Raw genomic sequence first — 23,796 nt, 5'->3', positions numbered from 1 at the left:
GAGGCCGTGCAATGGCATGACCAGGAGGAAGAGTCCAGAAGGAGAGGACGTCAGCAGTAACGGGCCGCTCGCCCAGGGCTCAGAGGATCTTGGTTTGACCCTGACCGTGAGCCATGGAGAGCCAATCCCCACCAGGCAGGGGCAGCCAGAGGACGCTGAGCCACTCACTTCCAGTGACCCATCAATGTCACTCACCCCACTAAGGCAGGAGGATCAAAAAAAAGACAGCGCCGGTTTGGCGGTTCCTCAGAAATTTGAACACAGAATGACTTTATGATCCGGCAATCCCACTTCTGGGTTTATGCCCAAGAGAACTGAAGACAGGGCCGCAGAGACTTGCCCACCTGTGTTCACAGCAGCACTGTTCACAACAGCCAAAAGCTGGAAGCAACCCAAGGGTCCACTGAGAGATGATGGATAAACAAATTCCATCTGTACAGTGGAATATTACGCAGTCTTAAAAAGGAAGGAGAGTCTGACACCTGCCACAACACGGATGGACCGTGAGGACATGATGCTCAGTGAGAGAAACCAGACACAGAAGGACACACACTGTCTGATTCCACTCAATGTGAGGTCCCTAGAGGAGTCGGATCCACTGAGACAGAAAGTAGATGGTGGAGGCCAGGGGCTGGGGAGTCAGCGTTTCATGGGGACAGAGTTTGTTTGGGAAGATGAGAAAGTTCTGGAGACAATGGTGGGGATGGTTGCACGACAGGCTTAATGCCACTGAGCTGTGCACTTTAAATAGTTCAGATGGTCAGTTTCATGTTTTCTCTATTTTATCACAATGGAAAGAAAGAGGCCCCGGCCAGGCCCCGGGGAGGGTAGGGGGGCTCACCGGCCCGTCCTTGAGTGACTTCAGGATCTCCGTCCACAGCTTTGTGTTGCTCTTGTCCTCCTTGATGAGGCTGCTCTGCTGGGTGGTGAGGCTGTAGGGCTCCACCTTGGTCTTCTTGGGTGCCCCTCGCGAGGACCCGTCACCTGGGACAGAGCAGGGCAGGTGAGGGTGGAGCCCCCCCGCACCGAGCACGAGGATGGGGTCCCAAGTACGAGGACGGCCGTGGAGACACCCACCAGCCGACTTGCTTTTCCGCTTGCCCTTCCTGGGGGACGTGAAGTCCTCCTCTCCGTCGTCCTCTTTCTCCAGGGCTTCCCTCTTGCTGTTTTCCTTCTCCTTCTCCCTCCTGGCCAGGGCCTCCAGGTAGCCTTCTGGGTACTGCGAGGAGGAGAAGACAGGACAGTCACCCCTACCCGGTCCCCAGCCGGGCCCCAGAGACAGACTCTGTGCTCCCTTGGCCTCAGCTCAGAGGCCTCCACCAACTTAACTCTGGAGCAGTAACTAAGCACAGAAACTCACAGGAACAAACGTTAATGGCACAGCGGCAGTGAGCGAGATAACGCGAGATAACGCACGATAACGCACGGTAGAGGCCCACCATCAGATCAAGCAAAGAAGACAGTCTTTTTCCTTTTGTTTTATTTTTTGGGTTTTTTTGGCCGTGCCCCGCAGCTTGTAGGATAGGATCTTGGTTCCCTGACCAGGGATTGAACCCTTGGCCTCAGCAGTGAAAGCACCGAGTCCTAACCACTGGACAGCCAGGGAACTCCCAAGACAGTCTTGGTATCTTTCCATTTCGATGAGAAACAGGCAAACTTTTCCAGCCAGGGGTCAGGCAGTAAAAGTTTCGGGCTCTGTGGGGACAAAAGCCGGCCCAGCCCCTGTGGGATTGAATGGGCATGGCTCGGCCCCAGGAAGATTTTGTTTACCCGCCACTGGCCCAGGGCCTTAGCTCCACAACCCGATTCTGATGGGTCTTGGACTCCTCTGAGCCTCATCAGGCATTATCTAATTAGAAATGGGGTTCTAAGGCACCTACAACCACATCCGATTCTCCAGTGTTTCATCAAGAAACCCTCAAGCTTTTCTAGCAACACAAACTTGCAACGAAGACGTAAGTTCTAAATAAAACAGTGTGCCTGACCCACGGCTCTCTCTCCCCAGTTCCTCCGCGTCTAAAAGTCCCTGTGTTTGTGACCACCTAGAGGGGTGGGATAGGGAGGGTGGGAGGGAGACGCAAGAGGGAGGAGATATGGGGACATATGTGTATGTATAGCTGCTTCACTTTGTTATAAGGCAGAAACTAACACACCATTGTAAAGCAGTTATACTCCAATAAAGATGTTAAAAAAAATGAAAAAATAAATAAAATAAAATTCCCTGTGGAACAACCAGTGTGTTCAAAAGGCAACTCTCTGTGGCCTCCCGGGGCGGGGTAGGTGCTATCAGACTCTCAACCGCAATTAAGATTCCTTAAATAGTCCCACCATGACTTATCAGCTGGAAATCGGATCACCAGGAGGAACAGAAAACACCATAATTATAGTGCAAAAAAGCCGTACTCTGCACACACTGGGTGAACTCTTGAAGATGGAGGATTCTGCTGCTATAAAGAGGTGAGTGATTGCTCCGGGGAATCAGTCCACCCTATCTTTACATTTAGACCTTGCTCTATTCTATATTTAGACCAATTTTATTGGTTTGTCTGCTTTGGGGGTAGGGAGAGGTGATGGACAGACAGGAGAAAGAGAGATGGGGGACTTCCCTGGAGGTCCAGTGGTTAAGACTCCACCTTTCAAAGAAGGGGGCACAGGTTCAATCCCTGGTCAGGGAGATCCTGCATGCTGCAAGGTACGGTCAAAAAACCCAAAAAAACAAAAAAACAAAGAGACAGGGAAGAGGGGGAGGAGGAGAGGGGATGGGAGGGGACTGGCCAAGAGAGAGGAGACAGGACTCCAGATTGATTTCGGATAAGCTCTTCAAACACAGCTCAGATAAGGAAGCCCAGCTCTCAGCTCTAACATCACAAAAGCAAAGAGGCGAACCTGCCCTCCCCTATATCCACTGGCTGAAGGACAGGGATGGTACAGCCAGCGAGGTGTCACCAGCTCACAGCCTGGAAATCGTCCGGGATGAGAAAAACCCCAGAGAGCATGGCTCCCCGCTCAGGCCCTGGGCACAAGCTCCAGCTGTGAGCACAGGCCTGGACGCACCTGCATGGTCAGCCCCAGCTTCTTGATCCTGTCCTTCCCCTCCTTGGTCCAGGGTCCCGGCTCGACGTCATCCCTGCGCAGGAGGAAGCGCCACACCAGGAAGCCGGACTTGCCTTTCTCGGGCCAGTACCTCACGACCTGCGGGAAGAAGCGTGGGGTCAGTGACCTGGGGGCCAGGGGCGGGGGACAGGCACGGGGGCCCCCACTCACCTTGTAGATGCCGTCGTACCGGTTGCCCTCGATGGGGGCGTACTTGCTGTGCTTGCGGCCCTTGACATTCCGCACCACCCGGACCGGCTTCCCTGACCGCCAGTCCTTGGCCTCAGCCCCTTTGAGGTCGTTGATGGGGGCAAAGCAGTTCAGAGCCAGCGCCCTGTGGGGAGAGCCGGGCCCACACGCTGGACTGCGTCCCCCAGAGAGAAGGGGTCGCGTCCCAAGCCCCCCGCCCCATGAACATGTGACCTTCTTTGGAAAGACAGTGTTTGCAGATGAAGTCAAGTTCGGAGGCAGTCAGAATGGATTAGAGTGGGCCCTGAACCCAATGACCAGTGTCCTTATAAGGAAAGGGAAACTGAGGGAGTTCCCTGGTGGGAATTCAGCGCTCTCACTGTCGAGGGCCCGGGTTCGACCCCACATCGGGGAACTAAGATCCCACATCCCACAAGCCGCACCGAGACATGGCCCAAAAAAAAGAAGAAATTTTTTTTTTTTTTTTTTTGCGGTACGCGGGCCTTTCACTGCCGTGGCCTCTCCCATTGTGGAGCGCAGGCTCCGGACGCCCAGGCTCAGCGGCCATGGCTCACGGGCCCAGCCGCTCCGCGGCACGTGGGATCCTCCCGGACCGGGGCACGAACCCGTGTCCCCTGCATCAGCAGGCGGACTCTCAACCACTGCACCACCAGGGAAGCCCCAAGAAGAAAATTTTTTAAAAATAAATAATTTAAAAATAAAAATTAGGACTTCCCTGGTGGCACAGTGGTTAAGGATCTGCCTGCCGATTCAGGGGACACGGGTTCGAGCCCTGGTCTGGGAAGATCCCACATGCCGTAGAGCAACTAAGCCCGTGCGCCACAACTACTGAGCCTGTTCTCTGGAGCCTGCAGGCCACAACTACTGAAGCCTGCATGCCACAACTACTGAAGCCCGCACACCTAGAGCCCGTGCTCCGCAACAAGGGAAGCCACTGCAATGAGAAGCCCGCACACCACAACGAAGAGTAGCCTCCGCTCGCCGCAACTAGAGAAAGCCCGCGTGCAGCAACGAAGACCCAACGCAGCCAAAAGTAAATAAATAAATTTATTTTTAAAAAAATAATAAATAAATAAAATAAAAATTAAAAATAATAAAAAAATAAAACAGACACACTAGGGGACAGGGCCCCATGAAGACTGAGGCAGGGGTTGGAGTGGCACATCTACAAGCCAAGGGACACCAAGGAAGGACCCTCCTCTGGAGGTTCCAGATGGAGGACGGCCCCGAGACATCTTGACTTTGGACTCTGGGCCTCCAGAATTAGGCAAGAATAAATTCCTGTTGTTCTAAACCACCCAGTTTGCAGTGTTTTGGTACTAGAGCCACAGGACACTAACAACGATGTGGGGGATGATGTCACCCAGGAGAAAGCAGGTGGCACACAAACGCGGGCTGGGCCGGCAGGCCTGTCCTGACAAAGGGCACAGCGGCCTGGGGTCGGTGGACCGGAGGTCAGCTCAGCATCTGATGCAACGCCGCCACCTTCCTCAGGTGAACAAGAAAGAGAGCTGCCACCGCACAGCTGTTCTCCCGTGCAGATGGCAGTTGTTAAAGAACGGATTTCTTAGAGTGTTAAGTCCGGACTTTTATCACTGCTCATGAGCAGTTCCTCACACTATTAAATCTCCTCCGAAAATGAGATTTTTTTTTTCTTGGCTGCACCACATGGCACGCGGGATCTTAGTTTCCCAACCAGGGATCGAACCCGCGCCCCCTGCAGTGGAAGCACGGAGTCTTAACCACTGGATCACCAGAGAAGTCCCCAAAATGAGATTTTTTAAATGGCTAGTGCAATTTAAATATTCTACTAGACTAATACGTGCACGAAAATGAACCCTTCCCTCTTTCTTAAAAAAAGATATTTAGGCAAAGAGCTTTCTGGAAAGTAAGAAATACGAATTTGTATTTCTACCAACAGTGGAACGCTAGTCTATGCCTTGGCATTTCTCAACACTGGAGAATTTGGGGCCAACTTTACAGGGTAAATAAATAGTATCTCATCATTACTTCAATGTGTATTTCTTTGATCACTAAAGGTGAACAAATTTTCATGGCCACTGTAGATCTGTGTTACTTGGCAGAATGATTTGCATGTCCTTTGCTTTTTTCTGTTAGTTTTTCTTATTGATTTGCAACACAGCTCTTTACATATAAGGGCATAACCATCATCAGGTGTCATGTTTGTGGCAGACTTTTCCCCCAAGAGTCACCTGCCTTTTCATTGTACTTATGGGTTTTATTGGTGTAATTTATAATACTTAGGTCATCAAATCTCTGTCTTTTCCTCTGGGCTCTGTGATGCTGTTTATGCTTTATCCCATCCTGTAATCGAGGCTCAGCAAACTCCTGCCCACCTCGTGGTGTTGCAGATAAAAGTTCTACTACAACAGGGCTGTCCACACTCTTTTACATGTGCTCTGTGGCTGCTCACATGCTATGACGGCAGAGTTGAGTGGTTGCCACAGAGACCGTGCGGCCCGCAAAGCCAAATACGTTTACTATCTGGCCTTTTGGGGGAAAAGTTTGCTTCAGTGCATCTGAATGACTCACAGGTGGACAGAGTAGGGAAGAGATGGACATTCGTGGTCCCTACGTTCCATCACACTGTTAATGGGAATCTAACTTCCTGCACATGAAAGCCCCAAACGGGACCCATTCCCTCCCCTGTGAAGCCACCAGAGGACAAGGCAGACAGACATGTGCTGGTGAAGAAATAGGAACACTCGATTCTGCAAACCTGTTGGTGTTGGTGAGTTTCTGATCACAGGACTGTTCTGCAGTCCGCTTGTTACCGGAAAGGTCTCGTCCACCGCTACCTGTGTATGTGAACGAGTTCCCGTGGTCCTGAAACAGATACGGAGGGCAAGCTGAACCCTCCGCGCAGAGGAGAGGAGAGACCCACTCAAAACAAACCCACACACACCCGTCAGGATGTCAACCGTCAAAGAATCAGGATGTCAGGATCAACTACCAAAGACACAGATAATAACAAGTGTCGGTGACAATGTGGAGAAACTGGAACCCTGTGCACAGCTGGTGGGGATGGAAAATGGTACAGCTGCTGTGGAAAACGGTATGGAGGTTCCTCAACAAACTAAAAACAGAATCACCATGTGATCCGGCAATTGCACTTCTTTATACCCAGAAGAACTGAAAACAGGGACTTAAAGAGATTTTTGCAGATCCAGGTTCATAGCATTCCTCACAGTAGCTAAAATGTGGAAACAACCCAGGCATCCGCTGATGCATGACTGGATAAACAAAAATGTGGTCCGTCCACACACTGGAATATTGTTAAGCCTTAAAAGGGAAGGAGAGGGCTTCCCTGGTGGCGCAGTGGTTGAGAGTCCGCCTGCCGATGCAGGGGACATGGGTTCGTGCCCTGGTCCGGGAAGATCCCACGTGCCGCGGAGCGGCTGGGCCCGTGAGCCATGGCCGCTGAGCCTGCGCGTCCGGAGCCTGTGCTCCGCAACGGGAGAGGCCACAACAGTGAGAGGCCCGCGTACCTCAAAAAAAAAAAAAAAAAAAAAAAAAGGAAGGAGATTCTGACACGCTACACCGTGGATGGACCTTGAGGACATGATGCTCAGTGAGATAATCCAGACACAAAAGGACGAATACTGTGATCCCACTCACAGGAGGTCCCTAGAGAAATCAGATCCACAGAGACAGGAAGTAGATGGTAAGGACAGGGGCTGGGGGAGGGAATGGAGAGTCAGCATTTCCTGGGGACAGAGTCTCAGTTTGGGAAAGTTCTGGAGATGACAGTGGGGATGGTTGCATGACAGTGTGAATGTGCTTAATGCCACTGAGCTGTGCTCTTAAAAATAATTAAGATGGTTCAGTTTTACACTGAGTATTTGCCACAATTACATAAAAGCAAAACCAGCTTCCCACACTCACCACATCATCCTCATACCCTCCAGCCAGGACCAGGGAGTACGCCCCATCGTTGCTCCGGCCATGGATGCCTGCCACGTGAGGTCGATGGACCCCAGACTCGCTGACCTGTGAACACCACCGAGAAATAAGCGGCACCTCCTGGACCAGCCGCTGCTCGACGGCCCTCCTCGCTCCTGCCTTTGGAGCCAGCGCCTGACTCTTCCACTTAAAGCATCGCTCCTGTTATGAGAACCTCTGCCCCCGAGAGACCAAGTCCTGGACACACCAGGGAAGGACCTGGCGTGAATCCCCAGCCTCCTGCCCTTGGGACAGCCCTCCCCAGTGGAGGGGCTCCTGGAAGGCCGGGGCCCGACGTCTGCAGGTACCTGGACTCTGAACCTCCACATGGTGCCCACGGGGATGCCTGGGATGGGGCCAAAGTGGTTGGACGGCACGATGGTGCACTCCTTGGTGCGGCCCACGCACGCCATGCCCTGTCCATTCCAAAACAGAGGGGAGAGCAGCGTGAACGGTCGCGGGGGCGTGGGGGGCGGCAGGGGCGCACGGGGTGCGGGGCCCCCTCACCTTGCCCCAGTCCCGCTGCGAGGACGACGTGGCCGACGCCATCTTCGCCTTCTTCTTACTCTCCTTCAGCTTCTCGCCTGCCTGCACCACCTCGCTGGAGTCGATCCGGCACTCGGGGCAGTACCTGCGACCACAGGGACGTCACCCTCTGCCCGTGACGGCACGGCCCCTCTGCCCGTGACGGCACGGCCACCTCCTTCCGGCCCCCTGCCGTCCTGTGCGTCCGAGACCGGAATCCACGAGCGTGACATAAGAAAGCGAGTTCCTCGGTCACACGGACCACATCTGAAGTAGCCGCGTGTGGCGGGTGGCGCCCGTGGTGGACGGCGGACCCTGACCGCCTCCCGCTGGTAACGGCAGTGCCTCCCACAGTGAGGCCAAGTCCAGCCGGCACGTGGCAAACACACAGGGCAGCTCGACGGCACCTGCTCCCTGCCGTGGACTCCGTTTCCCCATCTCCACGGGGAGGGGACAGTGCAAACGACAGCCACTGCCGTTAGCAGGTCGGGGTCCTCAGACCACAGCCGAGCGTCACAACCGTCCCCTCCAGCGCCGGGGACACCCACTGCGTTCCTGCCCGCCTTGCCTCCTCCCTGCAGGGAGCCAGGGCCCAGGCCTCGCACCCGCCCCCCACCGTCATCGCGTGGTCACCGGCAGCCTCCGGGCACTCACCACTCCTCCTCGGTGGGGATGCTGCTGAGCGGCGGGCACAGGCAGTACGTGTGGAAGGCCATGTCGCACTCGTCGCACAGCAGCTGCTTGTCGGGGTCCTGCTTGCCCCCGCACAGGTGGCAGGCGCACATGCGGCACGGCTTCCGCTCATCGTCCTTGCAGTGCTTGCAGGAGGGCCCGCTCTTCCCTGGACACAGGAGGATGGGGTCAGTTCGGGCAAGACCCCACCACACTGGGCGCCCTGCCCGCCCACCGCAGAGGGGCGGGATCGGAACTCACTTCTTGTCGGGTTTTCCACCATGGGGTTCCCCTCGCCAGGGCGTTCAATCTTGAAAACCTCGTCCACAAAGATGATCCGACAGTCGTTGAGAGAATCGTCCCTGTGAGAGACGGGCCGTTAGGACATCCCACGGGGCCGGCCCTGCCAAAGCGCCCGCCCGAGAAGACTTCGCCACGTCAACACAGTTCTCAGAGCCCGTGAACAGCTCCGCCTCTAATTGCATCAGAGAAGAGGCTTTTGCAGGGCACTGTGAACTCGATTAGCTACTCCCCTTGCAAATTCAAGTCCTACCAAATCAGGAACAAGGTGAAAACAACAGACAAACCAGAGTTTCATCACGCGATGCATTTGAGAGAATCATTTCTAACCTGCGGGTAGACAAGGCCCATTTAACAAGGCCCAACAGGCAAAAGCAATAAAGTAAGGCCTGATCAAAATACAAAATCTCCTCTAAGTTAAAACGACCCCAGGGATCATCTCACCACCTCCATCAGATCATCCCACCACCTACATCATCGGCAACCATCTAGGGAAAGCAAATGCAAGTCAGGTGTATAATTTCACACTGTCTGAGAACCACATTCAAAAAGTAAAAGCAGATGGAATCAATTTGAGGATGTTTTATGTAACCCAATGTATACAAAATATCATTTCAACATGTAATGAACATTAAGGAATTATTAACAAGCTAGTTTGCATTCTTTTTCAGCGCTAAATCTTTGAAATCCATTGTGCATTTTACACTCACGACGCATCTTAATGTGTCCTGGCCACATTTCAAGGGCTAGGCAGCACGTGTGGCTCGTGGCTGTGAAGCCAGATGGGAAGGTCCAGATCTACCCACCAGTTCACAGGAAACACAGGGACAGAGGAACAGAGGAAATGACACTGTGAGGATGCCGGTGGGAAATCCAGACTGTGCAGATTCTGTGGGACAAACAACCAGGCTTCCCCAACAAATAAATTAGTACGCCTGCCAATGCAGGGGACAAGGGTTTGAGCCCTGGTCCGGAAGGATCCCACATGCCGCAGAGCAACTAAGCCCATGCACCACAACTACTGAGCCTGTGCTCTAGAGCCCGCGAGCCACAACTACCGAGGCCCGCGTGCCTAGAGCCCGTGCTCTGCAACCATAGAGGCCACCACGGTGAGAAGCCCGTGCTCGCTGCAACCAGAGAAAAGCCCGCGCACAGCAGTGAAGACCCAACGCAGCCAAAAATAAAATAAATAAATTTTTTTAAAAAAGAGAGAAATATCTGCCAACCTAACTGAAATCTGTGGACATTACTTAGATCTTAAACAAATAATTTTAAAAAAGAGTGAGCTAATTGGAAGGCTGAACAATGACTGGCTATATGTTAAGAAATTAGTTAATTTTTATGTTGTAATAATAGCATTAAAACTATGTCCCTTTAAAAGAGTCATTTTGAAGAAATATACTTGAAAATATTAACAGATACAATGAGTCGATGCTTGGGAGTTACTTCAATATAACGGCGGTGGTCATAATCTCAGATGAAGGAAAATTAAAAGAATTCATTGCTAGCCAACACACCTTTATAGAATAATGAAGGAAGTTCTTCAAATAGATAGGAAATTAAAAAGGAAAGCGTCTTGGAGGAAAAAGAAGGAAGAAAGAATAGAAAGAGCAGAAATATGGGTCCATACAATAAATTATGCTCCTTACAGCTTTTCTAAATCATATATGATGATTGAAATAAAAACCGTAACACCATCTGATGCTCAAGACAGTGACTATAAAGGAATGTGAATGGAAGAAAGATTTCCACACTTCCCTCAAAGTGGGAAAAGAGATACCAGTATGTCACACGTTTATATGGGAAAATCCAGAGAAACCACTAAGAAAACCGTATAAAGCAATACACTCCAAAAGACCATCAATAAATCAAGATAAACTCCTAAAAAATGCTTACATAACCCACAGGAAGGACAGAAAAAGAGCAACAGGAAAAAGAAACAGAGAAAACAAATAGAAAACAAATAACAAAATGCCAGGCTCAAGCCCTAACATACTAATAATTACCTTAAATGTAAATGGTCTAAATACAACTGACCCTTGACCAACATGAATTTGAACTGCACGAATCCAGTTATAGGCAGATTTTTTTCAATAGTAAATATGGCAGTACCACACAATCCCCAGTCGGTTGAATCCTCAGATGCGGAACCACGGATACAATGAACCGCAGAGATGGAAGGCAGACTGTAAGTTAATGCTCAGGTTCTTATTAACTGCACAGGGGTCAGCATCTGTAACCCCCGAGTTGTTCAAGGGTCAATAATGTATGCCAAGTGGGACTTCCCTGGCGGTCCAGTAGTTAAGACTCTGGCTTCCACTGCAGGGGGCACAGGTTCGATCCCTGGTCAGGGAACTAGATCCCACACGCATGCCACAACTAAGAGTCCACAGGCCGCAACTAAGAAGTCCGCACGCCACAACTAAACGATCCCGCATGCCACAACTAAGACCCAGCACCGCCAAAATAAATAAATAAATGTTTAAAAATAAATAAATAAATAAATGTTTATAGCAGACCTACAATAATCTAAGTTGCTACCTCAAAGAAAAAAAAAAAACTAGAAAAAGAAAAGCAAAATCAACCCAAAGAAAGGAGAAGGGAGAAAATTACAAAGATGAGACCAGGGAATTCCCTGGTGGTCCGGTCCAGTCCAGTGGTTAGGACTCCGCACTTGCACTGCAGGGGGCATGGGTTCGATCCCTGGTCGGGAAGCTAAGATCCCACATGCTGCAGCCATAACTAACTAACTACATAAATAAAAATATTAAAGGAAAAAAAAGAGCAGAAATCAAAGAAATGGAAAACAAGAAAACATAAAAAAGAAACAAAACAAAAAGCAGGTTACTTCTTAACAATCACATCACTGTACCAGGGCCGAGCCCTGGGCCCTTGCCCCTCAACGCCCCTATCGGCCTCCTCCCTGGTCTCCCTGCCGCTATGCTGCCCCCTGCAGTCCATTCCCAGCTCGGCTGCCCGAGTGATGATTCCTAATCATAGGTCGAAGCCTGTGGCTCCAGTGCTTTCAGCTCTGATGGCTGCCAGCAACAGAGAATACACACCACCAGTTCCACACCACTCCCGGCCATGCCCTGAATGCTTCCTTCCTCCCTTCTCTCCCTCCACTCCAGCCCACTGGCCTCCTCGCAATGCCACAAATGCACCAGGAATGGTCCTGCCCCAGGGCCTTTGCACTTGCTGTACCTATGCTCAGGACACTGTTGCCCCAGTAATCACGTCTATATACAATACATACAATGGAGTATTACTCAGCCACCAAAAAAGACGTTCATCACGAAACATGGATGAGCCTTGAGAACATTATACTCGGTGAAAAAAGCCAGACACAAAAGGACAAGTCCTGTGTGATCCCACTCATAGGAGGTGCCTAGAGTCATCACATCCATAGAGACAGGAAGTAGATGGTGGGGGCTGGGGGCTGGGGGAGGGGCTGGGGAGTCAGTGTTTCCTGGGGACAGAGTTTCAGTTTGGGAAGATGAGAAAGTTCTGGAGATGGATGGTGGGGATGGTTGTCCAGCAATACATATGTACTTAATGCCATCAAGCTGTGCACTTAAAAACGGGTAAGATGGTAAGTTTTCTACACACGCAGAGGCAAGGAAGAACAGGGCTCAGCAAACATTTTCTGCAAAGGGCCAGATGGTAAATATTATCGGCTTTGTGGGCCACACGGTTTGTTTCACAGTTACCCAGCTGTCCTCTCGGTATCCTTCTAACACTGAGCAGCCACAGTGATTCAGTGAACAGATGGGCGTGGCCTGGTGCCAATAAAACTTTATTTGCCAATCAGGGGCGGGGCCGGCTCCAGCCTGCGGCCAGCAGCCTGCTGATTCCTGATGTGAAGGGCACCTCCATGTGGGTGTATGTAGTTCGGTGTACGTTCACGCCTGTTTGTGCACAGAGTAGCCCTGGAAGGTGCCGGGAACCATCATGTCTCCAGAAAGAGGAGAACCAGGTGACCAGGGGACAGAAGAGAAGGGAGAATATTAACTGTGTGGCCTTCAGTACTTTCTGAATTTTGCCCCTTTTAGACTTTTCACCTGTTTGCCAAATTCAAAACGACAAACAAAAAAGAACAAGGAAGGGCTTCCCTGGTGGCACAGTGGTTGAGAGTCCGCCTGCCAATGCAGGGGACACGGGTTCGTGCCCCGGTCCGGGAAGATCCCACATGCCGCGGAGTGGCTGGGCCCGTGAGCCATGGCCGCTGAGCCTGCGCGTCCGGAGCCTGTGCTCCGCAACGGGAGAGGCCACGACAGTGAGAGGCCCGCATATGGCAAAAAAAAAAAAAAAGAGAACAAGGAAGCTTGAAATCTCTGCCTGGGGCCCAGAGACAGCCCCCTAGGCGGGGTGAGCAGGTGGGGCGTGGAGACCCAGAGAGGAGGCAGAGACCAGGCGGAGGCCAGGCAGAGGCTGGGTGGAGGCCAGGCAGAGGCCGGCAGGCACTGACTCACCCGATCCTGACGTTGGCGTGCAGCTCCCGCACCGTCCGGGTCTCACGTTTCCGCAGGATCTCCGCGTCGTACCAGAAGCCGCGATCCTTGGGGTTGTCAGGGTTGTAGTTGACCATGACCATCTGGCCCACCTCCAGGTCCTGCCATTTGATGATGTGTCGGGCGCGAGCCCGGACGTTCCGTGAGTTCATCTGCACCACTCCGTTCTCCGGGTAGCTGGGGGAGGGGGGGGAAAGCCCCACGCTCAGACCCCAGGTGCCAGGGGACCTCACTCCCTTGACGAGAGAGAGAAGCCAGGCAGAGAGGGCCGCCTGGTATACAGGTTTGGGTTGTGCTCATCACAGCAGCCTGGAAAGCCCCCTCCCCATGATCTCATTTGCTGGTGTCAAAAACACACAGCTAGAATGACACGTTCCAATTACAGAAGGTGTTGTGGGTTGAACTACATCCTCTAAAAACCTATGTTATGATTCCAACCCCTGGCACCTTGGAGTGGGACCTAATTTGGAAATAGGGTCGTTGCAGATATAAGGAGTTCAGATGACGTCCTAATAGAGTGGCCCTAAACCTAGTGACTGATGTCCTTACAAGAAGAGAGGATGAGACGCAGACAGAGGAGAACGACACAGGAAGAGGAGGCAGAGGCTGGCGGGATGTGGCCACATGCCAAGGACTGCCGGTCCCACCAGAAGCTGGAAGAGGCAGCAAGGATTCTCCCCGTCAGGTTCCAGAAGATTCACAGCCCTGTCACCACCTCAGTTTTGGACTTCTGGCCTCCAGGACTGAGAGAATAAAGCTGCCAGAGCAATGTTAGTGGTACTTTATTACAGCAGCCATCGGGAACTGAGAGAGCAGGAAATGCGGGGGGGGAGAACTCAACTTCTTCCACATACGTGTGTTGAAAGTGACGTTTGTAGAGGGAGGTACATTATTTCGTTTATGTAAATACAACATACTAGAGATTAGAAAATGATAGGAAGTCATTATTCTGGATACGCAGGAATATTCCAGCAGCCTCAAAAAAGGCATAAAATAATTGAGCTAAAAGTAGCATATTCTATTAGCAACAGAGTTAAGCCTCAGCTGTGAGGGGGACAACCCCAAATCTATTGAGACTAGCTCTATAGCCTGGTACTCATTATTTTTGCTAATAAACCACCAAGTACAAGGGCTGCCCAGCTTTTCCTGTGAAGGACCAGACAGTCAATATTTTCGGCTTTGTCATCGGTAGGTGTCTGTTGTGAATATTCAACTCGGCTGCTATTACCACGAGAGCAGTCACAGACAAGGTGTAAACGAATGGGTATTGGTGTGTTTCAATAAAGCTTTATTTACAAAAACAGGCTGTGGGCCAGATTTGGTCTGAGAACTAGAGTTTGCAACCCCTGACCAAGAGGATGGGAATGTTGCAAAAACTGTGATTCGCTCATCCAATTACTCCCATAATTCTTCGATTTAAGCTTAGGATGTGCCAGAAACCGATGTAGACAGCAGGGACCGAGCAGAGAACCACAGAATGTGAGCTCCCTGTAGGCAGACATGCTTGCCCTCTGTTAGGTACTGAACTGTATCCCCCAAATTCATACACTGAAGCCCTAACACCCAATGTGACTGTATATGGAGACAGGGCCTTTAGGGGGTGTCATCAAAGTTAAATGAGGTAAAAAAGGCAGGGCCCTAATCTAAGGGGATTGGTGTCCTTATCAGAGGATCAGAGGAGGAAAAGATACCAGAGCTCGCTAGCTCTCTCTCTCTCTCTCTCTCTCTCCCCGTGCACACAGAGAAAAGGCCATGTGAGGATGCAGTGAGAAGACAGCCGTCTACAAGCCAGGAAGAGAGCCCTCACCGGAAACTAACCCTGACAGCACACTGATCTTGGGACTCTCAGCCTCCAGAACCGTGAGAAAATAAACGTCTGAGGTTGAAGCCACTCAGCCTGTGCTACGGTATGTTGTTACAGCTGCCAGAGCCCACTCAGACACCCTCTGCGTTCACAGACAGGAATCCCCCATGCCTATCGCAGGGCCTGGCACACAGTGAGTGCCCCATAAGTACTGTGTATTCCGGCGAAGGAGAGAGAGGACACCGAAGATGGTTTCACACAGTGCTATGTGGTATGAAGAAGATGGCACAGGAAACAGGGAGACTGCAACCCTGAGGAGACGACTGGGCAGGGTTCTCCGACGAGGTCCCCCCGATGCTGGTCCTCAGGGTGGGGGGGCCTCTGTGTGCTTTGGGAGCACGAGGGTGGGGTCTTGGATCCCGATCATCACCTCCAAGGCAGTTCCAAACTCCAGGTCCCACATCCATGGAGCCGCCACCCCAGGCCCCCCTGCCCCGCAGATACTCACTCGTCGTATTTCACATGATAGACGATGTTGTCCTCCGGCTTCGGGCTGGAGGTGGAGCTGCAGGGCTCATCCTGGGCCGGCACCTTCCTCGTCACCCTGATGACCTTGGCCTCAAACCACGCGCCCATGTTCGTGTCCCTCGCGTCCACGTACTCGCCAGCCTGCGGGGGCAGAGAGCTCTCACTCGGCCCAGGGTAGGGATGCCTGACGAGCAAACCGCCAAGAGCCTGCTTTGGTTCCTGGGCCCGGATGCTTCTCACTGTGGCACTGAGGACACGGGGCCTGGGTCGTTCTCCAGAGGGAGGCGGTCCCGGGCCCACCCACTCGATGCCAGGCGACCCCCAGTCATGAAAACCACAGATGTCCCCAGGCACCGCCCAGTGTCCCTGGGGGCAGAGCACCCCTGCTGCGTGGCCCAGGGAGGCCAGAGCTGCCCATCTTTCCACAGAAGCTGGGAATCCAGATCCTTCCGTGAAACGCCATCATCTTAGGGGGAGGATGGCAGCGGATGAGGACTTTGTCAGCCCCTGCGAGGACCACAGGGAAGACACCCACAGGCCCGGACATGGGATTCTACTTTAGGGGTTACGAAGGAATCCCTGAGTACCTATGTTTCCGCCAAGGAACCCTGGGGAGATGGTCACAACAGGACAGGGGTGCCCAGCCTCGGGGACGGAGGGCTGGGGGGGAGCTCCCGGGGTACAGACGCCAACCGGGCGGAGCACACCGACCCCAGCCTCCGCAGGAGCCCCACCTTGTAGAGGCCCAGCTCCGTCTCATCCCACTCATCCTCGTCGGCCTTCCCTTCCGGCTCGGCCGCGGCCTCGCCACTGTTGGAGGACTTGTCAGACTCGCTCTGGGCCAGGCAGCAGCCGGAGTCCGTGTCGGAGAGTTCAGAGTCCCTCTCCTTGCTGCCACCGGTGCCACCGCCGCTGGGGGCAGGCAGCACGAGGCTCTGCCGGACCAGCAGCTGGATGGTGTCATTCAGGCGGACGTCGTAGTCAAACAGCGTGTGGCCGTCCTCCATCTGCAGGGACACGGGACTAGGTCAGCAGACACAGAGAGCTCACCATGGGCGAAGGACCGCACCAGCCCTCGCGGAGGCCCCGCCCTGGAACAGACCACCGGCAAGTGAAGCCTGCCCACGCCCCGGGGTGCCCACTGACCCCTTCCTCAGGGTCCCCAGGCCCTCTCAAGTGAGGACGGCTGCTGCCAGTCGGGGAACGTTGCCCGGGAGCACACCGCCTAACCCCGCTGTGCCGTGGCTACGCATCGGGTATCAGGGGTGGTGTTAATACTTTATGTGCTCTGGAACTTCTGTTACAGTAAACACGCATCACCTGTACCCCTGGCTCTCAATCGAGGGTGATCCTGCCCCCAGGGGACGTTGGGCGATGCCTTAGGGACATTTTTGGTTGTCATGACGGGGTTGGGGGCACTAAGGATCCCCAGGACGGCCCCCACAGAGAATGACCTGCCCTGATGTTTGCAGTGCCAGGGAGGGCGAGGCGGGGGAAGCTGGCCTGCGTGAACCAAAGGGTGGGTGCCCCGTGACATCCATCAGGTGCCTTATAAGGCTCTAGCTCCAACCTCATCCACTCAGGCCGCCTCTCTATTAACTCCTTTGTGCTAATGAATTCCACCCACACTAGTCACTGGCTGATGGGGAGCTGGGGAGCCGGGGAGCCGGCAGGGCTCTACAATCTGCACCAGGCGTGACTCATCAGGTGTGTGAAGGAGTTTGTCTTCTGAGCTACATCTCTAGGGCGCCCCTAGGACACAAAAGTCTTTGTACTGGGGCTTTTATTAGAAACTGCCCCAGGGCACTCTACCAACACCCAACGAGGACCCTCAGCCTCCAGAAGACCCTAAGGCAGGCTCTGCTGACCTCTGGTGATCACTCTATGTTGGGGGGGGGGCCCTCATGGACACCGCAGAGGGTGAAGGCTGAGCAGCACCCCTGCCCCACCCCCTGGATGCTGGGAGCACCCCCCCACCCCAGTCGTGACCACCAACTGATGGCCTCAGACATCACCCAGTGTCCCCAGGCAGAACAACCTGGCTCAGAAGCGGTGCCCTAAAGGAAGGAAGAACACACAAAAGATCGACTTTCCCTCCTTCCCACTTTTTAACCCAAAGCTGGTGGTTCAAAGGGCTGATTGCCATTAATATGCAAACAGCACCCGGGGTCACAGGGAAGACAAGTTCCAGGGCACTCGCTGCAGTAGCTGTTAATCCTTATTCATCTTATTCATTGCTAACCTGAGAATCAGATGGCTGATTGACCCCTCTTCTGGAGAAAGGCACATCTGAACACACCAACACTTGGCTGCAGCTGCAGGGGCCACCAGGGTCCCTCCAAAGCCCACCCTGGACATCCGGGCCCACGCTACCTGTTTACCTGGAGCCCAGCAAGAGCCTCCAATGTGCCCACCACTGCCCAGATGTCAGAGGGGGCCAGGGAGTGAGAAAGCGCCAGCCCTCCAACAGGGGGCCGACCCAGGACAGCCGTGACAGCGGGGAGAGATGACACGTGTGGTCACAGCAGCATGACAGCACAGAAGACCAAGGGTGGAGCAACCCATTGACGGACGAATGGATCAACACAGTGTGGCCATCCTCCCTAAAAAGGGGTGAAGCACTGACACTTGCTACACTGTGGATGGACCTTGAGAACACGATGCTCAGAGACAGAAGCCAGACACCAAAGGCCAAATACTGCCAGAATCCACGGATAGGATGTCCCTAGAGGAATCAAACAGAAATTGGATTCGCGGTGGCCACGGGCTGGGGCGGGGGGGGGGGGGGTAAGGGAGTGATCAATAAACGGCACAGGACTTTCTTTGAAGGTGATGCAAATGTCCCCAAATTGACTGTGGTGATGGTTCAAGGCCCCGTGAATACGCTGAAAACCAGTGAATTGCACACTTTAAATGGGTACATTGTATGGTATGCAAATTATATCCCAATAAAGATTTTTTTTTTAAGAAGAATTTGAAAAGGCTACAGACTGTATGATGCCAACTATAAGACGTTCTGGAAGAGGCACGACTATGGAGACATTAAAAGGATGAGCGGCAGCCAGGAGGTAAAGGGAGGGAGGGAGGGAGGGACGAACAGGCGAAACCCAGAGGCTTTTTAGGGCAGTGACACTATTCTCTATGACACCATAACGGATACACATCATTACACATTTGTCCAAACCCATAGAGTGTACAACACCAAGAGTGAACCCAAATGTAATCTATGGACTCTGGGTGATGTTAATACGTCAACATAGGTTTATCAGTTATACCAAATGCACCATCTGGTGAGAGACAGGTGTGCACAGTGGGCGGGGGGGCGGGCAGGGCAGGGGGTATATGGGCAATCTCTGTACCTTCCTCTTAATTCTGCTGTGAACCTAAAACTGCTCTAAAAATATGAAGTTTGTTAATTTCTAAAAAAAAAAAAAAAAATAGATGGACAAAATAAAATAGATGGAGAAAGACAAGTGTCTCCAGCACCACTATCATAAGGAAACCAGCAGAGTAAACCAAATGTCATTAAAAACGATGACAGGATGCAGGCACCCGGTGCCCAGTGCCTCCACAGCTAGGGAGACACCCCTCAGCACTGTGGACATTCGGGGCCGGTCATCCTCTGTGTGGGGCCATCCTGTGCACCATGGGGTGTGGAGCAGCCTCCCTGGCCCCATCCACTCGATGCCAGGAGCAGCCTCCCAGTCGTGACAACCACAGACGTCCCCAGACACCGCCCAGTGTCACCAGCGGGGCCGCACGGCCCCTGGTGAGAACCACTGAGCTAGAGGCCCTCAGGTGGGCACCGGAGGGACAGGTAGCCCAGCGCCCACTATGCTCACGGCAGCATCGTTTGCAAGCAAAACCGTAACTCATTCCTACCAAGGCATGTTACACAGCTGCGTGTGACAGTTAAACGCAGGAAAGTAGATGCGTCTACCACACACGTCAAGGGAGGGAGGATGGTTTCAGAGAGTGGGAAATAAACGGAAGCACCCAGACGGGGCGGGGGGTGGGGTGGGGGCGCCGTGGAGGGGAGAGCCGGGGCCAGGGAGGGAGCGCGGTCGGGCTTCTGTTTTGCAAGGAGCACTGGAACGGAGATCAAGCAGGAGATGGGGCAGCAGAGCAAAGGGGGGAAGCGGAATGCACCAGAATGGCAGCGGGGCTGTGCAGGGAGCAGCGGGGAGCAGCGGTGGTCAGGACCGGGCCAAGGACCTGCGGCTAAAGATGGGGGGGGGGGGGGGGGGGGGGGGAGGAATCCTGAGGGAGCCGTGGAGGAGCCGGGTTGCATACCCAATCGTCTCCTCTCTCCCGGCATTTTCTACCCACGATGCCAGCCCCACACGTCTGTGACGGGTCTGAGAGCCAGAGAGACAAGAGGCACTCACACCCGCACACCCGCACACACACACACTCCCCCTCCCAGTGCAAGGGCACAGAGGATAGAGGCACAAGCAGGGTGGGCTGGGTACGGAAGGGGCCACGCGCTGGGCCAGGCTGGCCCCGGGCTCTGCCTACAGGACAGAATGCACGGGCTGGTCTGACTGCTTCCTGGGACCACCTCTGGAACATTCCAGAAGGGCCCCGCAGTGGGCAGGAAGGCGCTCGCACAACCGCTTGCCATGGTGAGAGGGTGTGTGTCGGGTGCCGCTCTGGCCCGAAGCTGTGCACAGCCGGTCGGTAAGTGCGGGGGGGAGGGCTGGCCCCAGGCAAGGGGACCAAATGTGCGGAGTCTAGGTTCCTTCTAAGACGCTAAAACTCCAACTGAGGCTACAGGCATTAATAAAAGCTGCGCAGAGTGAATGACAGGCGAGCTGTACCTGAGGTTGCAGGTTCTCACATTAAAATTAAACGTGCGGTTAAAATCCTGCATAACCAAAATTCCAGGTGAAAATCCCTTAAACTGCCTGTAGTAAAACATATACACATGGTTTGGGGCAGGTGACCCTGCTAGGCAGATTCAGGTGTAAAGGCAAAGCCGCCCAGGGCATTTAGATCACATCCCTCTCTTTTAATCAGGAAGCTTCCCGGACATTGGGAATTCTGGGCACACGCGTGGCACAAAGTGAAATAAAACACAGAGACCGCTAGACAACACAGCTTCCTCTCCGAAGCCTGGATTCAAAGCTCACCACAGTGACACGTCCGGCTCACTTTCTGCCCCCTCCGGCTCACTTTCTGCCCCCTCGGGGCATTTTGTGGGGATACTTTTCAGGCGCTGATTGCTGCCCAGAGGCAAAGAGCACAGGCTATAAACACCCCTGGGCTTGGCAAGGGGTGGTTCTCCTGCAGGCTTAGAGGCGGCCATCAGGAGCAGTGGAGGGTGTAAACCAGACCGCAGGCCCCCGATGAGGGCGCGTGAGCTCCAGGCCGAGACGGACCTCCGGCCAGAGGAGGGCAGGGGGGTCTGTAACGCCCGATGGCCGGGCTGGGAGAGAAAGCAATTGAGACACCACGCAGCCTCCCGTCCTGGGGCTATGGCCCCAGCCCACACCTTCCCATCTAGGCCTCCAGGCCTCCGCAGCAACCTGGGGTTCAGGCCAGACAGACCGATGGATGGACAGAGAGGGGAGGGAAGAAAAGGCACGAAGCAGGATCCCGGCCATGGCACAGGGGCACATTTCTCACCAGGGCGGGGTGGCGGTGTCGGGGCGGGGGGGACACTACACAGAGGCACAACCCTCTCTGACCCTCTCTTCACGTCCCAGCCCATCCACGGGTAGGTCCTGACAAGTGAACTCTGCTCTCTGACCCCGCCAGGCCACAGCCGAGGCTATGCCCTGGAGTGGCATTTCGGGGGTCTGCAAGGCCTAGGCTATCTATCGTGTGGTGACATTGTGATGTCACTGGCCATCTTCGGCCTCCAGATCCTGCAGGGGTACCAAAGCCTGTGCCTAAGGGAACGTGCCCTCACGTTCTCTCGAGCTGTGAACTTTTCTCAGCTTCCAATTTCTAATAGGATAAAAAACGACAAGACACGGTGAACGTCCACAACACTCTTTGGGGTCCTCTATCGCTTTGGAGAGTGGAAAGGGGTCCTCAGTCCAAACAGCGTGAGCATCCGTGCCCTGGAGAGAGACGCGGTCCAGCACATCCCACATGCCGCTCTGCGGCATGTGGGATCTTCCTGGACAGGGGCACGAACGCAGGTGGACTCTCAACCACTGCACCACCAGGGAAGCCTGCAGCTGTCCCTGTTTTGTAAATAAAGTTCTACTACGACCTGATCGGAACACACCCATTCATTTGCCCTCGGTGTTCAGTTCAGGACTTTCGATGGCAGAGGTGAGCAGACAGACCGCACAGCCCACATTACCACTGGGTCCTTAACAGAAAGGGTTTGCTAATCTCTGACCTGGAGGGCATGTCTCCAGCCAGGAGGTCTGGGGGTGGGGAGGAAGGGACCCTCCCTCATGCAGCCCAGCCGGAAGGACAGGTCTCCAGGAGGAGACTGTCTTATTTGCCGCCTAACCCTGTCCTTTGGGAAAACGGGCTGACATTCAGGAAAAGCCAATCCAGCAGGGACATCTGGTGAGGCACTGTGACATGAGTGACCCTCCAAAGGCCATTCCTAGGATGCCATTTCACCTGATCTTTCAGACTGCTTTCCTTAAGTAAATTACCTACTAAATCATCAGTTCTCAACTGGGGACAATTTTGCCCCCAGGGAGCACTTGGCAACATCTGGGGACTTTGTGATCTTTTATGACTGGGGGAGGGCCCCTGGCATCAAGTGGGTTAGACCAGGGAGGCTGCTCCACACCCCACAGCGCCCAGGACGGCCCCCCAACGGAGGATGATCCGGCCCTGATGTCAGCAGTGCCCAGGGGAAGGCCCTGAACCAAATGATTTATTGCTCCTTTACCGTGAATCAGGCGCAGAGCTCAAACACCAGCCCCCTCCCCGCACATCCCTGCATCCATGACTCTCACTGAATTCTCACCGTGCACATGTGGTGGGTCCGCAATTAGCCCCACCTGATGGGAAAGCACAGAGACTGTCCCTGGCCAGAGACACTTGGCCAGGGCACTTGGGAAGATTAAGCGCAACCACTGTACCTGACTGCGTTAAAGGCACCACAAACGACAGCTACTGCTATTTTTCCGGGCAGCCAAAAAAAAAAAGAGGCGCCAGATGCCTCTTGCCTTTGCCCAGGCTGGGCCCGCCGCCTGGCGTCCCTTCCCCCATTCGGCTCCCTGCATTTCCGCCAATTAAGTGACATAACCGCCAACCTATTCAGCCTAAGCAAGCCGCCACGAAACCCTCCCATATCCTGAAGAAAGACTCAACTCTTGTTCTGCTTTACTGGCTCCGTCGACCTCACTGCAGACCTTGGACTGAGATGCCATTTCTTTATAAAGGAAAAACAAAAGAAGGGAAAGGATCTCGAACACTCTCTAGAACATTCCGTAAAAACAACAGCTCTCTTGCACCCGCTGGAAATTGCACTGCTTCCTATCATGATTAGCCCAGTCTGTTTGTAGACCTGACTTGCTTCAAGGTGCTATTGCTGGGTGCCTTTGTTCCCCACCCTCCTGGCACTGTCCACACCTCCTGTGAGGCTGGGCCACTTCCTGGTCGCGGAACCTTGGGGAAATTGCATCACGGCTGAGGCCTGGCCTCCTTACCCGGAAGACAGAACCGGCTACGCATCGGCCCGCTGAGCGGGCTGAACGCAGAGTGAGCGCAGGGAAGGGGGTGAGCAGCAGTTAGAGGTCCCGTGGGAACGTGGAACCTTCTGAGAACTTCAAAAGCTGTGCTGCGAGAAGAAAGGCAGGGTTCAGAGCTGTCTCTCAGCGCCGATATACTGATTAGAGGCACAATGCTTATCATCACACTTTTTAACTCACACAGACGTTACGAAGGCTTTCATAAGCCTTCATGTGGATCACCTATTATGTTCCTGATGCAGGGAGACAGCGGTTTGGTTACATGAGTGTAGACATTTGTCAAAACTCCAAAAAGTCCACTTAAGACGTGTCTCTCACTATATGCAAATTACATCTAAAGAAACAAGAACCACAAACAAACACTGTACTCTAGTTAAGGACAGGCAATGATGAAGGGTTTAGGGGGTGACGTGAACCAGTGCCTGGAACTTTCTCTGCAATGCATCCCCCAAAATAAGATGGATTGGTGGACGGATAGAGGCAAGGAAGACAGCTGCAGTGATAAAGCAAACGTGGGAAA

At 53.5% G+C, this 23,796-nt stretch overlaps 1 protein-coding gene across 6 annotated transcripts in view; it reads right to left on the bottom strand.

The window, feature by feature from the left end:
- Window positions 1-23,796, bottom strand: part of UHRF1 (ubiquitin like with PHD and ring finger domains 1) — a 32,985-nt gene that overhangs the window by 6,000 nt on the left and 3,189 nt on the right. For 4 of the 6 annotated variants that reach the window (XM_082622108.1, XM_082622109.1, XM_082622107.1 and 1 more), the window contains exons 3-14: window positions 16,341-16,613; window positions 15,587-15,747; window positions 13,236-13,451; window positions 8,725-8,825; window positions 8,446-8,632; window positions 7,774-7,897; window positions 7,575-7,682; window positions 7,210-7,314; window positions 6,044-6,150; window positions 3,265-3,427; window positions 3,055-3,192; window positions 842-1,219 (exon numbers count right to left, since the gene is read on the bottom strand). In XM_082622108.1, the coding sequence (XP_082478234.1) occupies window positions 842-1,219; window positions 3,055-3,192; window positions 3,265-3,427; window positions 6,044-6,150; window positions 7,210-7,314; window positions 7,575-7,682; window positions 7,774-7,897; window positions 8,446-8,632; window positions 8,725-8,825; window positions 13,236-13,451; window positions 15,587-15,747; window positions 16,341-16,613 (2,061 nt within the window). Of the gene's footprint in view, window positions 1-841; window positions 1,220-3,054; window positions 3,428-6,043; window positions 6,151-7,209; window positions 7,315-7,574; window positions 7,683-7,773; window positions 7,898-8,445; window positions 8,633-8,724; window positions 8,826-13,235; window positions 13,452-15,586; window positions 15,748-16,340; window positions 16,614-23,796 lie in introns of all 6 variants that reach the window. The other 2 variants (XM_082622112.1, XM_082622111.1) reach the window with 2 other exon arrangements.

This window comes from Mesoplodon mirus, assembly GCF_964341445.2.
Source record: "Mesoplodon mirus genome assembly, chromosome: 5".
In the NCBI taxonomy this organism is placed as follows: domain Eukaryota; kingdom Metazoa; phylum Chordata; class Mammalia; order Artiodactyla; family Ziphiidae; genus Mesoplodon; species Mesoplodon mirus.
Note: the sequence above shows the minus strand (reverse complement) of the source record. Positions and strands in the feature narration are given on the sequence as shown.